This window comes from Aedes albopictus, chromosome 3 (assembly GCF_035046485.1).
Source record: "Aedes albopictus strain Foshan chromosome 3, AalbF5, whole genome shotgun sequence".
Taxonomy (NCBI): Eukaryota; Metazoa; Arthropoda; class Insecta; order Diptera; family Culicidae; genus Aedes; species Aedes albopictus.
Window position 1 is genome coordinate 33966140 of NC_085138.1, and position 22275 is coordinate 33988414.

General features: G+C 40.9%; 1 protein-coding gene across 10 annotated transcripts in view; it reads left to right on the forward strand.

The window, feature by feature from the left end:
- LOC109419233 (glutamate-gated chloride channel) overlaps positions 1-22275 on the forward strand; it is a 239451-nt gene that overhangs the window by 118789 nt on the left and 98387 nt on the right. For 3 of the 10 annotated variants that reach the window (XM_062858833.1, XM_062858840.1, XM_062858836.1), the window contains exon 5: positions 6711-6778. The exons of the other annotated variants lie outside the window; for them this stretch is intronic. In XM_062858833.1, coding sequence (XP_062714817.1) covers positions 6711-6778 — 68 coding nt within the window. The remainder of the gene's footprint in view (positions 1-6710; positions 6779-22275) is intronic. 10 annotated transcript variants of the gene reach the window in all.

Below are 22275 nucleotides of genomic sequence, written 5' to 3' on the forward strand. Positions count from 1 at the left end.
ATTCTCCCAGAATCCTGAGAGGGATTCTCCCAGAATCCTGAGAGGGATTCTCCCACAATCCTGAGAGGGATTCTCCCAGAATCCTGAGAGGGATTCTCCCAGAATCCTGAGAGGGATTCTCCCAGAATCCTGAGAGGGATTCTCCCAGAATCCTGAGAGGGATTCTCCCAGAATCCTGAGAGGGATTCTCCCAGAATCCTGAGAGGGATTCTCCCAGAATCCTGAGAGGGATTCTCCCAGAATCCTGAGAGGGATTCTCCCAGAATCCTGAGAGGGATTCTCCCAGAATCCTGAGAGGGATTCTCCCAGAATCCTGAGAGGGATTCTCCCAGAATCCTGAGAGGGATTCTCCCAGAATCCTGAGAGGGATTCTCCCAGAATCCTGAGAGGGATTCTCCCAGAATCCTGAGAGGGATTCTCCCAGAATCCTGAGAGGGATTCTCTCACAATCCTGAGAGTGATTCTCTCAGGATCCTGAGAGGGATTTTCTCAGAATCCTGAGAGGGATTCTCCGAGAATCCTGAAAGGGATTCTCCCAGAATCCTGAGAGGGATTCTCCCAGAATCCTGAGAGGGATTCTCCCAGAATCCTGAGAGGGATTCTCCCAGAATCCTGAGAGGGATTCTCCCAGAATCCTGAGAGGGATTCTCCCAGAATCCTGAGAGGGATTCTCCCAGAATACTGAGAGGGATTCTCCCAGAATCCTGAGAGGGATTCTCCCAGAATCCTGAGAGGGATTCTCCCAGAATCCTGAGAGGGATTCTCCCAGAATCCTGAGAGGGATTCTCCCAGAATCCTGAGAGGGATTCTCTCAGAATCCTGAGAGGGATTCTCTCAGAATTCTGAGAGGGATTCTCCCAGAATCCTGAGAGGGATTCTCCCAGAATCCTGAGAGGGATTCTCTCACAATCCTGAGAGTGATTCTCTCAGGATCCTGAGAGGGATTTTCTCAGAATCCTGAGAGGGATTCTCCGAGAATCCTGAAAGGGATTCTCCCAGAATCCTGAGAGGGATTCTCCCAGAATCCTGAGAGGGATTCTCCCAGAATCCTGAGAGGGATTCTCCCAGAATCCTGAGAGGGATTCTCTCACAATCCTGAGAGGGATTCTCCCAGAATACTGAGAGGGATTCTCCCAGAATCCTGAGAGGGATTCTCCCAGAATCCTGAGAGGGATTCTCCCAGAATCCTGAGAGGGATTCTCCCAGAATCCTGAGAGGGATTCTCTCAGAATTCTGAGAGGGATTCTCCCAGAATCCTGAGAGGGATTCTCCCAGAATCCTGAGAGGGATTCTCCCAGAATCCTGAGAGGGATTCTCTCACAATCCTGAGAGTGATTCTCTCAGGATCCTGAGAGGGATTTTCTCAGAATCCTGAGAGGGATTCTCCGAGAATCCTGAAAGGGATTCTCCCAGAATCCTGAGAGGGATTCTCCCAGAATCCTGAGAGGGATTCTCCCAGAATCCTGAGAGGGATTCTCCCAGAATCCTGAGAGGGATTCTCCCAGAATCCTGAGAGGGATTCTCTCACAATCCTGAGAGTGATTCTCTCAGGATCCTGAGAGGGATTTTCTCAGAATCCTGAGAGGGATTCTCCGAGAATCCTGAAAGGGATTCTCCCAGAATCCTGAGAGGGATTCTCCCAGAATCCTGAGAGGGATTCTCCCAGAATCCTGAGAGGGATTCTCCCAGAATCCTGAGAGGGATTCTCCCAGAATCCTGAGAGGGATTCTCCCAGAATACTGAGAGGGATTCTCCCAGAATCCTGAGAGGGATTCTCCCAGAATCCTGAGAGGGATTCTCCCAGAATCCTGAGAGGGATTCTCCCAGAATCCTGAGAGGGATTCTCCCAGAATCCTGAGAGGGATTCTCCCAGAATCCTGAGAGGGATTCTCTCAGAATTCTGAGAGGGATTCTCCCAGAATCCTGAGAGGGATTCTCCCAGAATCCTGAGAGGGATTCTCTCACAATCCTGAGAGTGATTCTCTCAGGATCCTGAGAGGGATTTTCTCAGAATCCTGAGAGGGATTCTCCGAGAATCCTGAAAGGGATTCTCCCAGAATCCTGAGAGGGATTCTCCCAGAATCCTGAGAGGGATTCTCCCAGAATCCTGAGAGGGATTCTCCCAGAATCCTGAGAGGGATTCTCTCACAATCCTGAGAGGGATTCTCCCAGAATACTGAGAGGGATTCTCCCAGAATCCTGAGAGGGATTCTCCCAGAATCCTGAGAGGGATTCTCCCAGAATCCTGAGAGGGATTCTCCCAGAATCCTGAGAGGGATTCTCTCAGAATTCTGAGAGGGATTCTCCCAGAATCCTGAGAGGGATTCTCCCAGAATCCTGAGAGGGATTCTCCCAGAATCCTGAGAGGGATTCTCTCAGAATCCTGAGAGTGATTCTCTCAGGATCCTGAGAGGGATTTTCTCAGAATCCTGAGAGGGATTCTCCGAGAATCCTGAAAGGGATTCTCCCAGAATCCTGAGAGGGATTCTCCCAGAATCCTGAGAGGGATTCTCCCAGAATCCTGAGAGGGATTCTCCCAGAATCCTGAGAGGGATTCTCCCAGAATCCTGAGAGGGATTCTCTCACAATCCTGAGAGTGATTCTCTCAGGTTCCTGAGAGGGATTTTCTCAGAATCCTGAGAGGGATTCTCCGAGAATCCTGAAAGGGATTCTCCCAGAATCCTGAGAGGGATTCTCCCAGAATCCTGAGAGGGATTCTCCCAGAATCCTGAGAGGGATTCTCCCAGAATCCTGAGAGGGATTCTCCCAGAATCCTGAGAGGGATTCTCCCAGAATCCTGAGAGGGATTCTCCCAGAATCCTGAGAGGGATTCTCCCAGAATACTGAGAGGGATTCTCCCAGAATACTGAGAGGGATTCTCCCAGAATCCTGAGAGGGATTCTCCCAGAATCCTGAGAGGGATTCTCCCAGAATCCTGAGAGGGATTCTCCCAGAATCCTGAGAGGGATTCTCTCAGAATTCTGAGAGGGATTCTCCCAGAATCCTGAGAGGGATTCTCCCAGAATCCTGAGAGGGATTCTCCCAGAATCCTGAGAGGGATTCTCTCACAATCCTGAGAGTGATTCTCTCAGGATCCTGAGAGGGATTTTCTCAGAATCCTGAGAGGGATTCTCCGAGAATCCTGAAAGGGATTCTCCCAGAATCCTGAGAGGGATTCTCCCAGAATCCTGAGAGGGATTCTCCCAGAATCCTGAGAGGGATTCTCCCAGAATCCTGAGAGGGATTCTCCCAGAATCCTGAGAGGGATTCTCCCAGAATCCTGAGAGGGATTCTCCCAGAATCCTGAGAGGGATTCTCTCAGAATTCTGAGAGGGATTCTCCCAGAATCCTGAGAGGGATTCTCCCAGAATCCTGAGAGGGATTCTCCCAGAATCCTGAGAGGGATTCTCTCACAATCCTGAGAGTGATTCTCTCAGGATCCTGAGAGGGATTTTCTCAGAATCCTGAGAGGGATTCTCCGAGAATCCTGAAAGGGATTCTCCCAGAATCCTGAGAGGGATTCTCCCAGAATCCTGAGAGGGATTCTCCCAGAATCCTGAGAGGGATTCTCCCAGAATCCTGAGAGGGATTCTCCCAGAATCCTGAGAGGGATTCTCCCAGAATCCTGAGAGGGATTCTCCCAGAATCCTGAGAGGGATTCTCCCAGAATCCTGAGAGGGATTCTCCCAGAATCCTGAGAGGGATTCTCCCAGAATCCTGAGAGGGATTCTCCCAGAATCCTGAGAGGGATTCTCCCAGAATCCTGAGAGGGATTCTCCCAGAATCCTGAGAGGGATTCTCCCAGAATCCTGAGAGGGATTCTCCCAGAATCCTGAGAGGGATTCTCCCAGAATCCTGAGAGGGATTCTCCCACAATCCTGAGAGGGATTCTCCCAGAATCCTGAGAGGGATTCTCCCAGAATCCTGAGAGGGATTCTCCCAGAATCCTGAGAGGGATTCTCTCAGAATCCTGAGAGGGATTCTCTCAGAATCCTGAGAGGGATTCTCCCAGAATCCTGAGAGGGATTCTCTCAGAATCCTGAGAGGGATTCTCTCAGAATCCTGAGAGGGATTCTCTCACAATCCTGAGAAGGATTCTCTCACAATCCTGAGAGCGATTCTCTCAGGATCCTGAGGGGGATTTTCTCAGAATCCTGAGAGGGATTCTCCTAGAATCCTGAAAGGGATTCTCCCAGAATCCTGAGAGGGATTCTCCCAGAATCCTGAGAGGGATTCTCCCAGAATCCTGAGAGGGATTCTCCCAGAATCCTGAGAGGGATTCTCCCAGAATCCTGAGATGGATTCTCCCAGAATCCTGAGAGGGATTCTCCCAGAATCCTGAGAGGGATTCTCCCAGAATCCTGAGAGGGATTCTCCCAGAATCCTATTCTGAGAGGGATTCTCCCAGAATCCTGAGAGGGATTCTCCCAGAATCCTAAGAGGGATTCTCCCAGAATCCTGAGAGGGATTCTCCCAGAATCCTGAGAGGGATTCTCCCAGAATCCTGAGAGGGATTCTCCCAGAATCCTGAGAGGGATTCTCCCAGAATCCTGAGAGGGATTCTTCCAGAATCCTGAGACGGATTCTCCCAGAATCCTGAGAGGAATTCTCCCAGAATCCTGAGAGGGATTCTCCCAGAATCCCGGGAGGGATTCTCCCAGAATATCTCAGAATCCCAAAATGTATTCTCTCAGAATCCCGAAAGGGATTCTCTCAGAATCCTGTGAGGGATTCCGTCAGAATTCTGACAGGGATTCCCTCAAAAACTAATAAAAGCTGACGAGGATTCTCTCAGAATCCTAACAGTGTTTTTCCCAGAATCAAGACAGGGGTTCTCACAGAATCATGATAAGGATTCTCATAGAATCCTGACAGGGATTCTTCCAGGGATTCTTGAACAGAATAATTTGAAATTTGGAACAGATTCAAAATTATCTCGACAAAACGCAGTTTTAATGTGTCATAATATCGGTAACGACATTTCAGAAGAGTGTGACTCATTTTGAAAACAGCATCTCAATCCTTTACATTTCATTGTCACAATTAATAGGTGTGACCCAAGATGATTCAATTTCAATTGAAGATTTTTCCGAAATCAGTTACACTCCTTTCAAATGTTGCTCGATATATGGTCTCGAAGAACTTCTCAATCATCCATGTCGTTTTCTTCAAATTTAGAACAAAATTAGAGAGCTTGCATAAAGAACAAATTTCAATGGGGTTTCTATGCTACCTAATAGCATGACGTTTTATGTGATTCAGTACTCAATGAGTTCCACTCACTTTAGTTTAGACTAATTTGAGCACCAGACGACATAACGATTGAGTAGTTTTGTAAAAAAAAAAACAGAAATCCTAAGTCTTGTTCAGTGGGTGAAATTGCAAACTCTTATTTGCAAGACGTTTTATCTTAACCGTTTTCATAAAAAAAAACAAAAATGAAAACATTCGATCAATCATTTCTGGGAAGTCGTACACTGAGCAATGAAACTGTATCAGAAACAGACTGCATTACTATGAATCTGTTTACAACGGAGGGGCGAGACACTTCAAAAGTAGCAGTAACGCCATACTTTTAAAGTGCCTCGCCCCTCCATAGTAAACAGAATCTAATGAGAATATCGCGTATATTCTGAATGAAATCCCCATACTGAAATCGACTGAGAGGCGATAGGGTCCCGATTGATCTATTTATAGTTGTATAATAAACACTGTAAACTGTGTCATTTGTTTTTGGCTGACATTTTTCCAGTGTTGCCGGTATTTTTTCCTGTTTGAATGTATTCAGTAGCGACTGGTACAGAATCATCGCACAGTTGAACTATCAGAAATTGAACAATTGATCCTATGAAATGAACAGTGTATAAAAGTGAAATATCTAAACTAGTCTAACTAGTCTAGTTGAATGTAAATATTGCACATAAAATCATCAAATAATTCCTGCAACAAAATTAGTTGTTATACTACCAATGTATCAATTGTCAGATTCTAAAGGATACATAATCCAAGCTATATTTGGTCCATACCCTGTAAATAATAAAATACATATTCGCTAACCTCTCGGACACAGCTTGTACTGGTCAGAAGCAAGCTTTTTGTACACCACCATAAACAGTAACAAATACAGACTGTTCACTTATACAATAGAGGAAACGTCTCTTTGACAGAACGAGACCCTCAATTTACGCCATGTTCGTTTATACACTTATATTCATTCAATCAGCTAGTAGTTCAACAAATATCTAAAACAAATGCTTTAAGTTCCGCACACAATGCTGCTTTTTACTGTCGCCACTTGGAGCGAAATCCATCCATCATCAATCGATGCTAACTAGATTCAAGCGCACCAAGTAGAGCAAAATTGACACGTCATAACTCTCTTCAGTTGCTTCCCATCAAAGTAAACACACGCTGGCAACCCTAGATGCAAACCAACCCAAACAATGCTCTCAATGATTACTTTAGATATAAGAACATTATTTTTCCTCCCATTTAGCAGAACCAAACCGGCAGCATAATAAACCGTTCTTTTTCTCGTTTTGTAATATTTTCGCATTCCCACTCTTATTGCAAATTTCCATACGAATTTGCCCCGTCAAACTGTCCCAAAATAAAAACAAACAATTGATTAAACGAAATCAAAACTATCGCACGTCAAAAACGATCCAAAAACCAAAATCAAAACAAACAAAAAACCCCTAAAATCCCAGACGGTCCGGCCATAGTTCGAATCAATCTTTTCGTACGAAGCATTATGACTATTAGTGACATTAAGATGGTAAGTCCTAGTTCGATCCTTTACCGTTACGCCTCCCCCTTTTTCTCGCTCTCTCTCTCTTTCTCTTTATTCTCGTTTACTTCTTCCTGCTACGCGTTTTGTTCGTTCGATGCAGTTAGTGCAAATCAATAACAACAACAAAAAAGTGTTTCCGGTGTTCGAAACACCGATCCCTGCCGGGAGTTTTTTGCTCGTATCTTTCGTGCTCCATTTCGATTAGTTTTATTTTGTCTTCCCCTAATTTGGAATAACAACACACGTCAACGCAGTTCACTTTCACACGCACAACACACAATCAGTTGTTGATTCATTGAATAGGCATGTTTATTTGACAGTTGCGTGTTTTGGATGCTCTCGGCTGAATGACAACTGACATTCACCAACTCCGGTTTTCGGCTAGATTGACAACATTTGGCAACACTGAATGAAATCCCTTCAAATGTTAAAGACTCAAAATTGATCGTGAACGGACCTATTCGTGTACATGTGAACAGGCCTATTTCAACGAACAGCTCTTTCTACAGAATAGCAACTGTACTAAATTTCTGTTACAGCCGATTCTTTTTTTTTTTTGCACGGGTCAGTTTTTTTGCTATAACTCGGTCAATTTTAAACCAATTTACATGAAATTTTGTACACATGTAGACACGTTTATTATTACTTGTGTACGAAAAATCTAGTTATTCGGTTCAAAATTGATCGAGTTATAGCGAAAAAACCATACATGCAAAAAAAAAAGAGTCTGATGTATTGTGATTTTTTATTCCCTTTACACTTTCAATTGCTTGATTTAGATTAATGTTTAAGAAAAAGCCAACAATAGTTGAATTTTGAGATAACAGAGTTCATTCGTTTGGTTACTCCGACCGGTTTTTAACCGAAGGAGTGGTCACCGTATTGTTTTTTTTTTCGCCTACTTAGTTAACCAGCTACATTGCCTACGTTTTCCGATAGTACTTGAAGATGCTCACTGTTGTAACTTCACTTTCCGAAATTTTTATGTTCTCCATCGATTTTCATTTTTGTTTGTAAAAAGTCGTTATTTTGGTTCTATCTCTTTAATATAGTAAAAATACTACCTATATAAGACGAATGTCGCTGATATTTTTTTGGTCTCGCTTAGAAACATCCCGCATAAACGATAACCATAAGACGTTCTGAACAGTCTTGGAGAGCGTCAATGTCAACACTAGTCGTCACGTGACTTTTACAGAAGTGCCTCTCTCAATGTCATCGAATTGAGAGACGATGACCAAGAGAGTCTAACAATATTCGCTCATTTTTTGGTCATGACGAAGCATGACATGGTTGTAAACAAGGCAATTACTAGCACATCGATGAATTTTATTCTTATTTGAATCCGTTAAATCATGAATAATATGTCCTCTCCTTCCATTAAATACAACGACTAGCCTAAATTTGTTTGGACCATGTGAAAATTTTAATTTTAAAACGATTTGGAAGATTTCGTCATGACGCTTGATTATTGTGAAATGACATGACGAAGTGCGCGAGTGCTCGTTTCGTTTTGTGACGATGAAAAGGCCTACTTGTTCATCGTCATGGAATGGTCACGACCAATAACATCACTGGTTCTGAACCACCCATTCAGGATACAATTCGAACAGTATGCGGTATTGTTGAACCGTCTACATAACGGTCCGTGTATGGTGTTAATTTATAAGTCAAATTGCTCTTTTTCTTTGACAATCATAACCAGTGCTGGAAAAGTCGATTCGTAATGCCTAGATTTAATCACATGTGCGGTCTATCTCCATAAGCATAGGATGTTGCATCAGCGACGCCAGCGACATTCGTCCTACATAGTCGATTGTCTCTTTTGATACAAATAACTGCCGAGCTATTAATCATTTATCCCACTAACTCTTTCAACCGATATTTTTCCCGAAGTTAAGCACCAGTTTTTAGTTGGACCCCTTGTACATAAAATCCATCATTAGTGTTAATTGATCCCTAAAACAAAAATCATGGTTTACGGTTTACGGTGTCAGTCTTCAACGTGTTCAACGCGTTGATATTTTGAACTATATCCAGCAGCAACAACGTACAAACTAACAATATTCTCTGTTCATCATCTAATGGAAGTTATGTTATTCAATTACGTTCAGCGGAATGGGTTGCCTTTGTATGGCCAGCATCCGGATAACCGGCTGGCCGACTGGACTGGGATGAGGGAGATATTATTTGACCTTTTGGTCTTTATGTTACATGCACCGGTGAACTTCAAAAGTGGTTTGTGGCTATTTTCAGGTTGGAAACTGCAAATATGGGAGCTTTAATGGGAATTATGATGAATAATGTGGGCAATGTGGTGGAACGTAATTGGATTCCGTTGTTTGGTTGTTCGGTATTTATATAGCAGCAGTGCTCTTTTTTTTCTTCGATGATTAACACTTCAAAGAAATCCGTATATATATCTGGGTAACCATGGATGATGCATGCGTACATATTACTTTCTCAATCAATTGTGTTGAAAAATGAGTCAATGCAAAATAAAATCGTCGCAGGTGATTTGACGTTTGTAAATACCGCCGCTTTTAGCGCCCATTCTAGCCTGAGAGTCCGCTTTTTCATTGCCTGGAATCGAGCAATATAAAAGGACCCCAGCCGTAGTAATAATGTATGAGCGTATTCCATCCATGAAGTACGCTAAGGGCTACATTGCACTAAGGGGATTCAGGGGACCAAAATCGAAAATTGACTTTATTGAATTTGAGATTTAGGTTCGGTTGTTGACAGTAGACTACTAGGACCAGTAAACGCTAGAATATTAGTTTGCTAATCCCTATAAATACTTATCGAGATCATTGACATTTTTTATTAAAATGTATTAAATTGTCCACTTCGCATATGTTCGGCTTCAATGAAAAACGTTTAAGTTTTAAAGAATCTACTAAAAGTATGCTTCTGAACCTTTCGAATGACATATCAGACGTAGAAAAGTTGATAATATAACTAATAAATGATGCCACATATAAAAAATCCCATACAAAACGCTTCATAGAAAAAAAAGTTTTGCAAAGTTTCGCTTCGGGGCTTTGTTCAGGATCCCTGGGAGGCATTGCAATCAAATTTTGCTGCTAAGTACTAGCTGCTATTCTGCATTCCCAATAAAGTTGTCTATTGATTGAGATATTGGCCATTAAATGCCTCTGAGGAAACGTTTGGTCATCATGGCCTCTTTACTCGGTAGATCAATCATAGTAGAATCTAAATCTGGTCTTGGATCTCTTGTCGAAGCGTGTTTTTACGAATTGGAATTTATTTTGTAAATTGGAACAGAAATCGTTATATGTACACATATAACTGCCTAAAAGTATGCAATGCCTTTGTAATTTCATGCTTTTGAAGCTGTCGTGTTGGAAAATTGTTTGTTTAAATTTCTAAAACCACTCAATTAATTAAGGCACATTATGCACGCCATTTGCCTTGAATATTCTCCAAAGACCATTGTAGATCTTTGCGGACCTCTATATTCATTCGCGCACCATTACAGACCTTCACAGACCTACACAAGCACTGGTTATGCTTGTTTGTACAAATGCTTATATTCCAGGGAGTTCTGGGAAGATCTGTACAATCTATACAGTTCAATACAATACTTCATTTACTTGTTAGAAGGGTCATTGGTCTGTGGCGTATGGAATAGTCATTCGTAGGATACTAGTTTCGCTTGTAGATCCTGTACCTACATTTCATGGAGTTGTGGGACAACCTAGAACATCCGTGGAACTCAAAATAGTAAAACTGTTGTGAATATCTTTAAAACACATGCCTTAACCAAAATAATGTCAATATAGATCAATGAGGTACAGATACAGGTGGCGCAGATAAACATTGCGAACCACTAGTTGTCTCTTTTGTTCTTTTACTGATCTTATGTAAGTTATAGCACAGCTTGCTTGATTCAAGTTTTGAGTCTAGCTTGATGGAACACGTGGGTGATCCCGTTCAATCACCAGGAAGCATGATGATACTGATGGAAATGGTCATATTAACCCTCAAAAGCCCTAGACGAACCACTTTTTTTCAATCGGGTACTACTCAAAGACCATACAATCAAAAAATTTGAAACCAATTTTAAATTGAATGCGGTTAGTTGGTCTTCCAATATCTGGGTGTGGCATCCCCCCTGACCCCTCTCCCCTTTCTGGGTATTGAGAAATGCCTTGCCACGGGGGTATTTTTAGGCAATTTTATTGAATATCACACATATTATCATTCTGAAATTTGTATTGTAAAATGTATTTGGCCATAAAATGATCGCTCTGTGCTATGGGCATGCCACCGCTACGGAACCAGTTCCGGACGTTCAGGTTTCCGGACATAATCTCCGGAGGAACCTACTACATACTGTTTACTAAGGTTCGCATTCATAATCTTTTTTATGCAATTTCTATTTTATACTACTCATTCCAGTATCATAATGACCAACTTTTCCGTACCGGTTCATTATGTAACTGAAATGAGTTGCATAATAAAAAATAGTTGCACAATGTTCATTATGCAACTCATTTGAGTTGCATTATGAACATTATGCAACTCAAATGAGTTGTATAATGAAAAATTTTGTATGGGACTCGTTTTTTTCAGCACTCTTCGTATTTATCAAACTCGGCAAGCCTCGTTTGATAAATGTACGACTCGTGCTGAAAAAACCAACTTTTTGCAACTCGTTACATAAATAACTATTTACGGCTTCAAATATTGAATTTAGAAGTATGATGTCTTAGAAGAGTTTGTTCTATATACTTAATTCTTTATTTTAAAATTTTCACCTAGATGATTAATCCACCTAAAAGTGCGATAGGAATTCACTTTTCTCAAAAATAAAGATAGAGTATTGGTGTCTTCTACAAAGTTGCAGAAAAGGACATTATTGGAAAGTTCACCGAACAAACTATTACCTTATTTGCTCAACTTTAAGAGTTATGTGTCACTGTTTGTGGACGACCTCTTGTAATAGGTTTTCGGATATAACTTTTTCTATGGTTTTTAGGATTTTTCGAGTGTTCTACAAAGTTGTTCTTTGTGATGAAATACACCTTATTCCGCTTTTTTCTTCGTACTGGATTAACGCTCCAAGTGGAACATCGACTGCATCTCAACTTGGGGGTGAAATCCTAAAAAGCCATCCTGAAGTACGCTTGGAGAAATTCCTATGATTTTTGCGGAAATTATTGCTGGAATACCTCACTCAATTACAGTCACTACTTACTTACTACTTTCGGTCATGGGCACCCACTAGATCCGGCTTATTTTTCTTATTTCTCATTCATCCTCTTCTATAATCATGAGAAACAGAGGAATAGAAGTGAGGGCAAGTTCCATCTCTTCCATGATTCTCGTTCTCTTGTTTGTTCCTGAAAAACGAGTAAAAAAGGAACATCTGGCCACGCTAGTTATTACAACTGTGATTCTTTCAAAAAAAAATCTCGTTGTGATTCCCTCGGGGATTTACATAACGAAATTTGTCAGAAATATTCTTACAAATTTTCCAGCTGGGAAGCAACTTCTGCTGGTAGGTACTCTTAGAAAAAAAAATCTTAAGGAATCCATGAAGAAATCTATAAATGAATCGCAAGCATAATTTCTATAGAAAACCTTGGAGAAATAGAAAAAGAAATCACTCACAGGGGCTTTTCCCTCTTTCTAAATTTTGGTTAAAAATTAACAATTAATTAATTAACTTATCTTGGAGAAATCTCTGGCTGGAGGAGTCCTTGAAGGTATCACAGAAGGAATATGTATAAAAATATGTTTAAAACTCCTTAGGAAAATTGCAAGAGTAATGTCTTCAGAAAAACCTGATGAGCTTCTCTAAGCGATTCCTGTGGGGATTGCTGAAGAAATAACTTCAAGAGTTCCTTCAGGAATTTCTCCAGGATACATTCAGAATTTGCTCTCAAAAATCTTACAAGAATGTCCGCTGGGATTCCTGCAAAAATCTCATTGCGACATTTGAAGGACTTTCTCCATGGACTCTCCCAGAAGTTCCTCCTGACCTTCTTCCAGAGGTTTTGATCAAGAATTCTTCCAGCAATTGCTCTTGAGATTCTTCCATAAATTTCTGCAAGGACTCACACAAGAATTGAGAGGGGTTAGAAGCAAACGGGTGAATGTGACAAAAATATACTTTCGAGTAAATGAGATTTGAGTAAATAAAGTTTTCCATTATTTTTTCCTCCCATGCAAAATGTATAAGGTTTCAAAATGGACCCAATTTTCTCCGATTCATTGTAATTCATCGTAAAAATAATCTTGAAAAAGTTCCTAAAAGCTTAAAATTATAAGAATTTTTGATATGCTCAGCTCAAAATCGACAAAATGGTCACTTACACCCCTTTGCACCTGGACTCCTCAATTCTTCTTGCATTACCAATAGGAATTTCTTGCTGGGACTCCCTCAGTAATTCCTGCTGTAATTTATTCATGGATTTCTCCTGAAATAAGTAATTCCTATTGGGAATCCTCTTGAGAATATATTATGAACTACTGCTGGAATTGCTCCAGGACTTCTACTGGGGTTTTTCTAGACATTTCAGGTAGGTACTCCTGATTTTTTTTTCTGGGATTCCAATGCAATATCTGCAGAGAAACCTCTAGGAATTCCTGCAGGACTTTAAAGAGCAATATTTATATTTATTGGAGATATTCCATGGAAATCTCAGCAAGAATTCCCTAATAAATTTCAGAAGGTATTTTTGGAATCCCTGTTGTTTACTGGATGTATTGCAAGAGGAATTCCTAGAGGTATACTTGGAGAAGAATTTCAAGGAGAAATTCCCGAGGGATGCTGGAGAAATATTTTGAGAAATCTTCTTAGAAATCCTCCAGGAATGCCTGATGAGATTGTGCTAGAAGTTTCTGCCGGGATTCTTCCCTCGGCAAGGAATGTCCCTTTAAGAAACATTCTACAGTTTATTCAAATCCTCCCGGAATATTTCTATGAATTCTTGCTGTGATTCCTTCAGGAACTCCTACCAGGATTTCCCCAAGCATTTCTGCTGGGATTTCACAAGCATTTCCAGATGGTATTTTTGCTGTAAAAGCTTTTAAGAATCATCCAGGAATTGCTGAATAATTTCTGTCATTAATGGCTTGAGGAATCCCAGCAAGATTTTCAAGAGGTTTCCAACCACGAATTCCTCGAGAAATCAGAATCAATTTCAACTTAATTTCTCAAAGGAATCTGAAGGAGACTTCCAATAAGAAAACGAAGAGAAATTCCTGAAACAATCCCTAAATACATTCTTAGAAGAAGCGCAAGAGAAACTCTGAAGGATGTTACAGAAGAGAAGTTACAGTAGTAGTTGGTAGTTGAATCCAATCAATAATAATTCAATAAATCCCAACAAGAATGTCTAGAGGTAATCCCAGAAGAATTTTTTGATAAATTCCAAGAGGTATTACTAGAAGAACAACTTGAGGAATTCGTGGTTTTAACCAAGCAGGCATTTTGTGGAAATTTGAAGTGAAATTTGTAGAGGAATGTTTTGAAAAAAAAAAAACCTGTAAAGATCACAAAAGGAACTTTTGTAGAAATTCCTGTGGACTGGGCATTCTAGAGTTTTTTTTCGTAAATGAGGTCCTGAAGGAATTATTGGAGAAATGCTCAGAAAGATACAAAGATAAAATTTTGGAGGAATCCAAGAAAAAGTATTTTGAGAAATCCTCTTGAAACTCCTCCACAAATTAATAATGGAATTTCTCTCGAAATTCTTGCTGAGATTGCCCCAGAGGTTTCTCCAAAGATTCCTTTACATTTGCTGCATGTAATTCTACCATTCCATATTGTATGTAATGCACTAACAAATACATTCTTAAAGCAAAAATATGAGGTTTGATATAAAACTTAATTGTTCTTTGACGTCATTTAGCACGTCTTGGCATAGTTTACATTTTACAGTTTTTTAACTGACGTTGATAAGTGGTTTCCACCACAGTTTCGTGACTCCGGGATGCATCTGAAAGGTCTCCACGAGAATCTTCTGAGATTTCTCCATTTTTCTCATGGATTCCAATAGAAGTTTTTTTTCTTTAGATATTTTTGAGAAATCTCAAGGATTTTGCCATGAAACCACTTGAAACTCCGCAGAATTTCTTTTTGGTTTCCCCATGCAGTTTCTTCTGGGATTCCTCTAGAAATTTTGTCGTACTCTTCTCTTGATTATCTCTTGGAGTTCTATGAAGTTTGTTCGAAAAAAGAGTGTCTAGGGTTGCTTTAAGATTTTCTTCTCGGATTAATCCAGATGTTCTTTTTTGAATTTCTTCCAAAGTTTTCCAAAGTTCCTTCTGAGAATTATCCATTATTCTAAGATTCCCTTGGGAGTTGCTTCTGGGAGTCCTACGAGAGTTGCTTTCCTCCAAGAATCCCTTATGCAAATCATACAGAAGTTCCTTCTGGAAGCCCATCAAGTTTTCCTCATCAAAATCTTCCAAAAGTTTTTTTCAGGAGCTTCTTGTGGAATCCTTCAGAACTTCCTTCTAGGGATCCTACAGGAATTCTTTCAGTTACCGATAGTCAAAAAAGTTTTGAAACTTAAACAAATTATGACACAGGATTGAAGAATGTCGTAATCATTTATACATACAGCAAAAATTATGATGTTGAGCTGATATACTTTCGCCACCACTGCTGATGATCTCTACATATATGTATTTATTTATGCTGCTCACCACCAGGCGGAAAGACCACAAGCGATGCGGTGTACCACGGAATAATCAGGCACTCGGATATGGGATTTCTCTCGCGGGACAACCGCGTGTTCAACCGGTTGCATGAATTATTACTATCATCCCCAGCCCTACCCGGGTATACCCGGGTCGAATCCGAATCCTCTAACGCCAACCTAAATCATCTGGCTTTTTAGCCGCTGAATTTTTCATGAGCTAATGTCTGCTACAAAGTTATCGAAATGGATTTGAATGTTGTACGGGGAATCATTTGACAGTGACCGGGAAATGATATTTGGTTGAAATTCAATAATAATCATGAGAGACGATCTTTCACATAAGTTGGTATATATGGGCACCAACATTTAAATAGTGCATAACTGCATTTGAAATCAACATTTACTTCCAAAGCTACGGATGATATTTCATCGCTATCTCATACTCTAATGCCAGTATCAGAAAAAGGAGCAAATTTTCTGTCTAGTAGTCTGTGAAACCATTTTTGTGAAATTTTGTTTAAAAATGGTTTCTGCAAAAACGAAAAGCATTTTCCATCTAAAATAAATTCAGGAGATACCTTGATCCATACTCTACATGTGCACGAAAACCGATTTTGAAAATATAGCATCGTTATTTTATGAAAAATAAAAAACCAAAAAGGGAGGAATTGGATCCAGTTTCGCCTTAAGTGGGAAAGATGAAATACGACCCACAGCTTTGGGTCCAATATGGATATTGTACATGTGTAAGATTTAATCAAAATGTACCTTATCTCCGTACGCGATTATTTGACTAACAAATTCTCATATGTAGGGGACCATGTCGCCTTAGTCGGTAACAGACGCCGTGTACCTAAACCAATCATGCAGTAGTTATAAATTACAAGGGACAAGATCAACGGAGCAACAGTTTCTCAAGCTGAAATTTAACTTTTTGACTACTGAAATTTTCGTTAAGACAACATGACCCACCGTATCGTAAACCATGATTCGTCATCAACATATCTAAGTTGGTTCCATTTTCCTTATTATGTTATCTAGAGCACATAACATATAACTTACAAGCTCCCACTCTGTTACAATCCGTTTTGTTTATGCTTTTCACTTCAACTACGCTTACAACGCTTTTGTTCCACCTCTTTGCGTGTGAAAAACACGTCTACTTCAGACCTAATCCAGAGAATCAGAGCAAAAGAAATCCTCCAAAATGCAAACACCAATTCGGACCGATCTTGAAAATTATTCCAACAGAAGTTCAATTCGTGTTTTTCCAACCAACCCTCGTTCGAAGCCCGTGTGTGTGTGTTATTTTTTCGATTGAAACGCCCCATTAATCAACTAGAATCGCTAGAGCAGCTGTCCCAACTTCGTTTTTTATTTGTTTTTCCATAGACACAGTTCCAACTAACAAACAACCTTATCAAATCTAAATGTGATTCATTGATTGCCTAACTTACTGACTGTCTTGAGCCGCAGTTTTCCGACTTTGATAAACGCTTATTTTTTTCTCACTATCGGCATCGTTTCCCCATCTTTATCCCTTAGAGCAGATACCAACCAACCAACCAACCAGAACGTGATTTTATGCATCAAATGCGCTAGAACAGTTTTTCACCGGAAAAAAAAATTCGTTGCATTATACATTATCGTTCCCACCAATTTTGAATCCCCTCAAAGCTTCCCAAATATCTCGATGATGAAAATGTTTCTTTTGCTGTGATTCGTTATCCTTAGAACAACCGTAGTTGGTTGATTTTTGGTTTCCCAGTTCAGTTGATTTGATTCTTACTTAGTTCACACGCAAGGCATTAGAATGGTTCTTCGAATGAGCTTATCTTTTTGCGTTCGGCATCCTCCCCCCCTCCTTTTATTAAATCACTTGGCCCTGGTTCGAGTCCCATCGTCGCGGAGTAAGGTACCCAACTGAGTTATTTCGTTTCCGAGCTTGGAGGTTTTCATTTTAGAGTAGAATCGGTCAGCTACGCACAGTCATCGGTAGTTTTGAAGGTAACTTTGTTTTCATTGAACTTAATCATATTAATTTAGAATGCAAAGGTCCGAACATTTTTGTAAAATTAGATCAATTTTAATTTATTGTTATAATACTTTAAATCCCGGAGTAACTTCGTTCAGAGACGATATCTTATCTAGCAAGGTAAACATTTGTTTTACAACCAAATTAAAAGGGCATGATTTCCATTTTTTATTATATTATGCTTTAATATGCTCAGATCGTCTCAGATCAATTCGCAAATGTTAAGTAAAAATAAAATCGCGATAAGTACTGTTCCTTTGAATTCCACTAAGAATTTGCATCCTTTGACAGATACGTATTTCGACCTCAACTGTAAGGTCGTCTTCAGTGTCTTGTACTTGACTCGACTTATAGTCGACTTGTAGTCGAGTCAAGTACAAGACACTGAAGACGACCATACAGTTGAGGTCGAAATACGTATCTGTCAAAGGATGCAAATTCTTAGTGGAATTCAAAGGAACAGTACTTAACGCGATTTTCTTTTTATTTACAGATATTCCCCTAACAAGCCCAGGGTAATCACCATCGCAAAAGTTCTTAGAACCAGAGAACGCTTTCCAATTATTCTAGAGAACCTGTACCTTTGGGACATACCCGCCATAAATATGGAATCGCATCGCCTAGTATTGCAACACCCCAGTTGAATATTGCAGCACCCCAAGAAAGTTTGGCATCACCTGAAGACTTCATCACTTTCTGAACTGTATCTCAAAAACCGTATCCCCTGCATAGTTTAGACCTTCAACAAAGTTGATCAGAAAACCTATGGCTATCAAATGGTAGTAAGTTTAGTGCGTAATTCCGCCACTATGTGTCGCTAGTGTGCATTTACAACGAAGTACTTTGACATGGTTTATCTCATAATTTTGACCACCTAGAAAGTTCTTGCCTTCAGCAAAGTTGGTCGGCCGGTCTATGGCTATCAAATGGTAGTAAGTTTACTGCGTAATTCCGCCGCTATGAGGCGCCAGTGTGCATTTAAAACGAAGTACTTTGACAAGGTTTGTCTCATGATTCTGACCACCCAGAATGTTCTTTTCTTCGGCAATGTTGATCAGACGGTCTATGGCTATCAAATGGTGGTAAATATAGTGCGTAATTCCGCCACCATGTGACGTCCGTGTGCATTTAAAACGAAGTACTTTGACATGGTTTATCTCATGATTCTGATCACCTAGGCCATACGCCGCAGTTTGTCTCGCCGCCGGTTTTTATTTTTTGCGCCGGTGATCAGTGCACAAACAAAACTAATGTTGCATTCCTTCAAGGATTCTTTTTGAAATTCTTTCGGGGATTTCTCCTGATACGCTGGCGTGGATTTCCCTTAAAATTCCTTCGGGGTTTCCTCCTGGAATTTCTTCGATGACTTCTTTTAGAATTCTTACGGAGATTCCTCCTCGATTTCCTCCAGGAATTCCTCATAGAATTCCTCTAGGAGTCCTCCTGGAATTTCTTCGGGGATTTCTCCTAAAGTTTCTTCGGAGATTTCTTCTGAAATTTCTATGGGGTTTCCTCTTCCCCCTGGGATTCCTGCAGGGATTTCTTTTACAATTTCTTCAGAGATTTCTCTTGAAATTTCTTCAGGATATCCTCCTGGAATTCCATCAAAGTATTCAATCTGGGTTTCCTTCAGGGATTCCTTTGGAGATTTCTCCTTGAATTCTTTCGGAGATTTCTTTTGGAATTCCTTCGAGGTCTCCTCCTAGAGTTCTTTTGGGGATTTCTCCTGGAATTATTTCGGGGATTGATCCTCGAGTTCTTTCGGAAATTCCTGCTGAACTTCCTTGAAGGATTCCTCTTGAAATTTCTTCGGGGATTCCTCCTGACATTCCGTCGGGGATTCCCCCTGGAATTTCTACGGAAACTCCTCCAGCAATTACTTCGGAGGTTCCTCCTGGATTTCCTTTGGAGTTTCCTCGTGGAATTTCTGTTGTGATTCCTCTTCGTATTTCTTCGGAGATTGCTCCAGAAATTTCTCATTGAATTCCTCCGGGGATTCCACCTAGAATTCCTTTGGAGTTTCCTATTCCTTGGGGAATTTCTTCTGGAATTCATTCGGGGATTCCTCTTGGAATTCCTCCGGTGATTCCTCCGGTGATTCCTCCTAGAATTCCCTTACGAATTTCTCCTGGAACTCTTTCAGATGATATTTTTCGTTGATCCGTTAATGAAATCCTTTGGAGATTCTTACCCGAATTCCCTTGGAAGTTCCTTCTGGAGTCCTACTGGATTTTTTTGTGGATAATTGCTGGAATTCCTTTGGGATTCACGCAGGATTATTTTCGGAATTTGCTCTTGAAATTCCTGCGGGGATTCCTCCTGAAATGCCTTTGGGGATTCCCCCTTAAATTCCTTCGAAGATTCCTTTTCAATTTTATCCACGGGTTCCTCATGAAATTTCTTCGAGGATTCCTTTAGTTTTTTTTTTTTTCGATGGTTCATCCTAGAATTCTTTTGAGGATTCCTTCACGAATTACTTTGAAAAATTTCTTCTGGAATTTCTTTGGGGATTCCTCCTGGACTTCCTTCATGGATTCCTCCTGAAATTCTTTCGGGGATTCCTCTTGATATTCCGTCGTGGATTCCACCGGGAATTCTTTCGGGCTATCCTCTTAGAGTTCCTTCGGGGATTTGTCTTGGAATTCCTTCGTGGATTCCTGCTGGATTTCCTTCAAAGTTTCCTCCTGATATTTCTTCGGGTATTCCTCCTGATATTCTGTCGGGCATTCCTCCTAAAATTAACACGAGAACTCCTCCTGGAATAACTTTGAAGTTTCCTCTTGGAATTCCTGTGGTGATTCCTCTTTTATTTTTTTTTTTTCGGAAATGCCTCCTGGAATTCCTTAAATTCTCCATGGAATTCCTCCTGGAATTCCTTCAGGGTTTCCTTCTTGAATTTATTCGGTGATTTCTCCAAGAATTACTTCGGAAATTCTTTCTAGAATTCGTGGATTCTTCCTAGAGTTCCTTCGAGGATTCCTTCTTGAATTTCTTTGGGGATTCCTTCTGACTTCCTATGGAAATTCCTCTTGGGGGTTTCCTCTTAAAAAAACTTTGAGGATTCCGCTCGAAATTCCTTCAAAATTCAAAATTCCACATAGCGGCAAAATCATCAACTAATTGGTGAATCACCAGATAGTTTTTTGCACTTCTGAATAATTTTGCCGAAGGTTACAGTTTTCTATCTACTCTGGATCCCGAGATATTTTAGCTTAAACTAGCTGTCCCCGGCAAACTTTGTCTTGCCTACTGCGTTTTTTGACGTTTCAAGTCCCCTAGCCAAGCCCAAGTCCCCGTTCAAAATGTATGAAAACCCGATTTTCTGAAACTCTCAATTTTCCCTTGTATTTTGCCTCATAAACCTTCCTTGGGTGAAAACTAACAGAACAAAACTTAGACGACCCAAATCGGACCATCCGTTCGCAAGTTATGCGCGGTCCCACGTATGCCACTGCATTTTTATATATATAGATCTTAACTTGACAAATAGCACCACCTAGCGGCAAAATCATTAACTAATTGGCAAATCATCAGATTATTCGTGATCTTCTGAAAAACTCTGCCGAAGACTTCAACATTCCAAGTAAACAAGATTCTGAGATATCATATGTGATAACTATTGAGTATAGCTTCTGTATGGCGCCTCTATCAGCCAAATTGCCAACCAACCTAGCGAATGAATTTTTAATTACTTGGACCATCACTGGACAGCCCGTGATCAAGTTAACAACTTTGTCGAAGACACCTCCCATCTAAATTATTACTTTATTGAGATACACAAATATGTGTTTGTGCTTTTGCATGCTCACTAGTGCCGCTTCGAGCGGATGAAATCCTAATGAACAATTGTTGGACAACCCGTGACGAAGCAGGGGGCATTCAGAGAGACTCATGAATGCTACAAGGGGTCTAAGAGGCATTACAGACGGTCTCCGGAGCGTTTCAGGGATCTCATGGGCGTTACGGAGAGTTTCAGGCAGCCACTGGCGATTTCAGGGGTGTTCCAGGGGATCTCAGAGTCACTTCAAATGGATCTCAGGGGCGTAGTATAGGATCTCAGTGGCATTTCGGAGACGTTGCAGGGACTCTCAGGGGTGTCAAAAGTACCAGAGGGTATAAAATGGATTCTAGCGGTATACGGAGCGTTTTAGGTAATCTCAGAGGAATTCCAGCGGAGCTCCAGGGGTTCTCAGTGACGTTTGAGGTTCTCAAGGGTGGTTCAAGGGGGAATCCTGAGGAATGTTTCAAGGGGGTACCGGGAGATCTCAGGGGGCTTCAAAGTATTTCACGGAATACCAGATGTTTCTGGGGGTCCCAGAGAGAGTCAGGGAGTTTCAGGGATCTCAGGAGGTTTCATGGTCATTTCAGGGGGCCTTAGGGGGTCTAAAGAAGTTCCAAAGGATCTCAAGGCTGCTTTATGGGGTGTCGTGGGCCGTTCCATGGAGTATCAGGGTCGTTATAGGGGGTCTCAGGTCTGTAGGGGGAATCCTGTGGGGTTTTAGGAGGGGGCGGTACCTGTTGGTTTTAGGAGCATTTCAGAGAATATCTGCAGGTTTCACGGGGTTTCGGGGAAGTTCTAGAAGCACTCTGGAGAGCTTCATACTTTTTAAACGCTGCTGAAATCCCCGTAATCCCTTTGAAATACTCCTGGACCCCTCCAGAAAAAAAAACCTTTAACCCTGTTCCTGAAACTCTCTGAAATGCTCCGAACCGAATGATCACGTTTGATTAAAGGGTCGTTAACAAAAAAAAAACAAACAAAACAA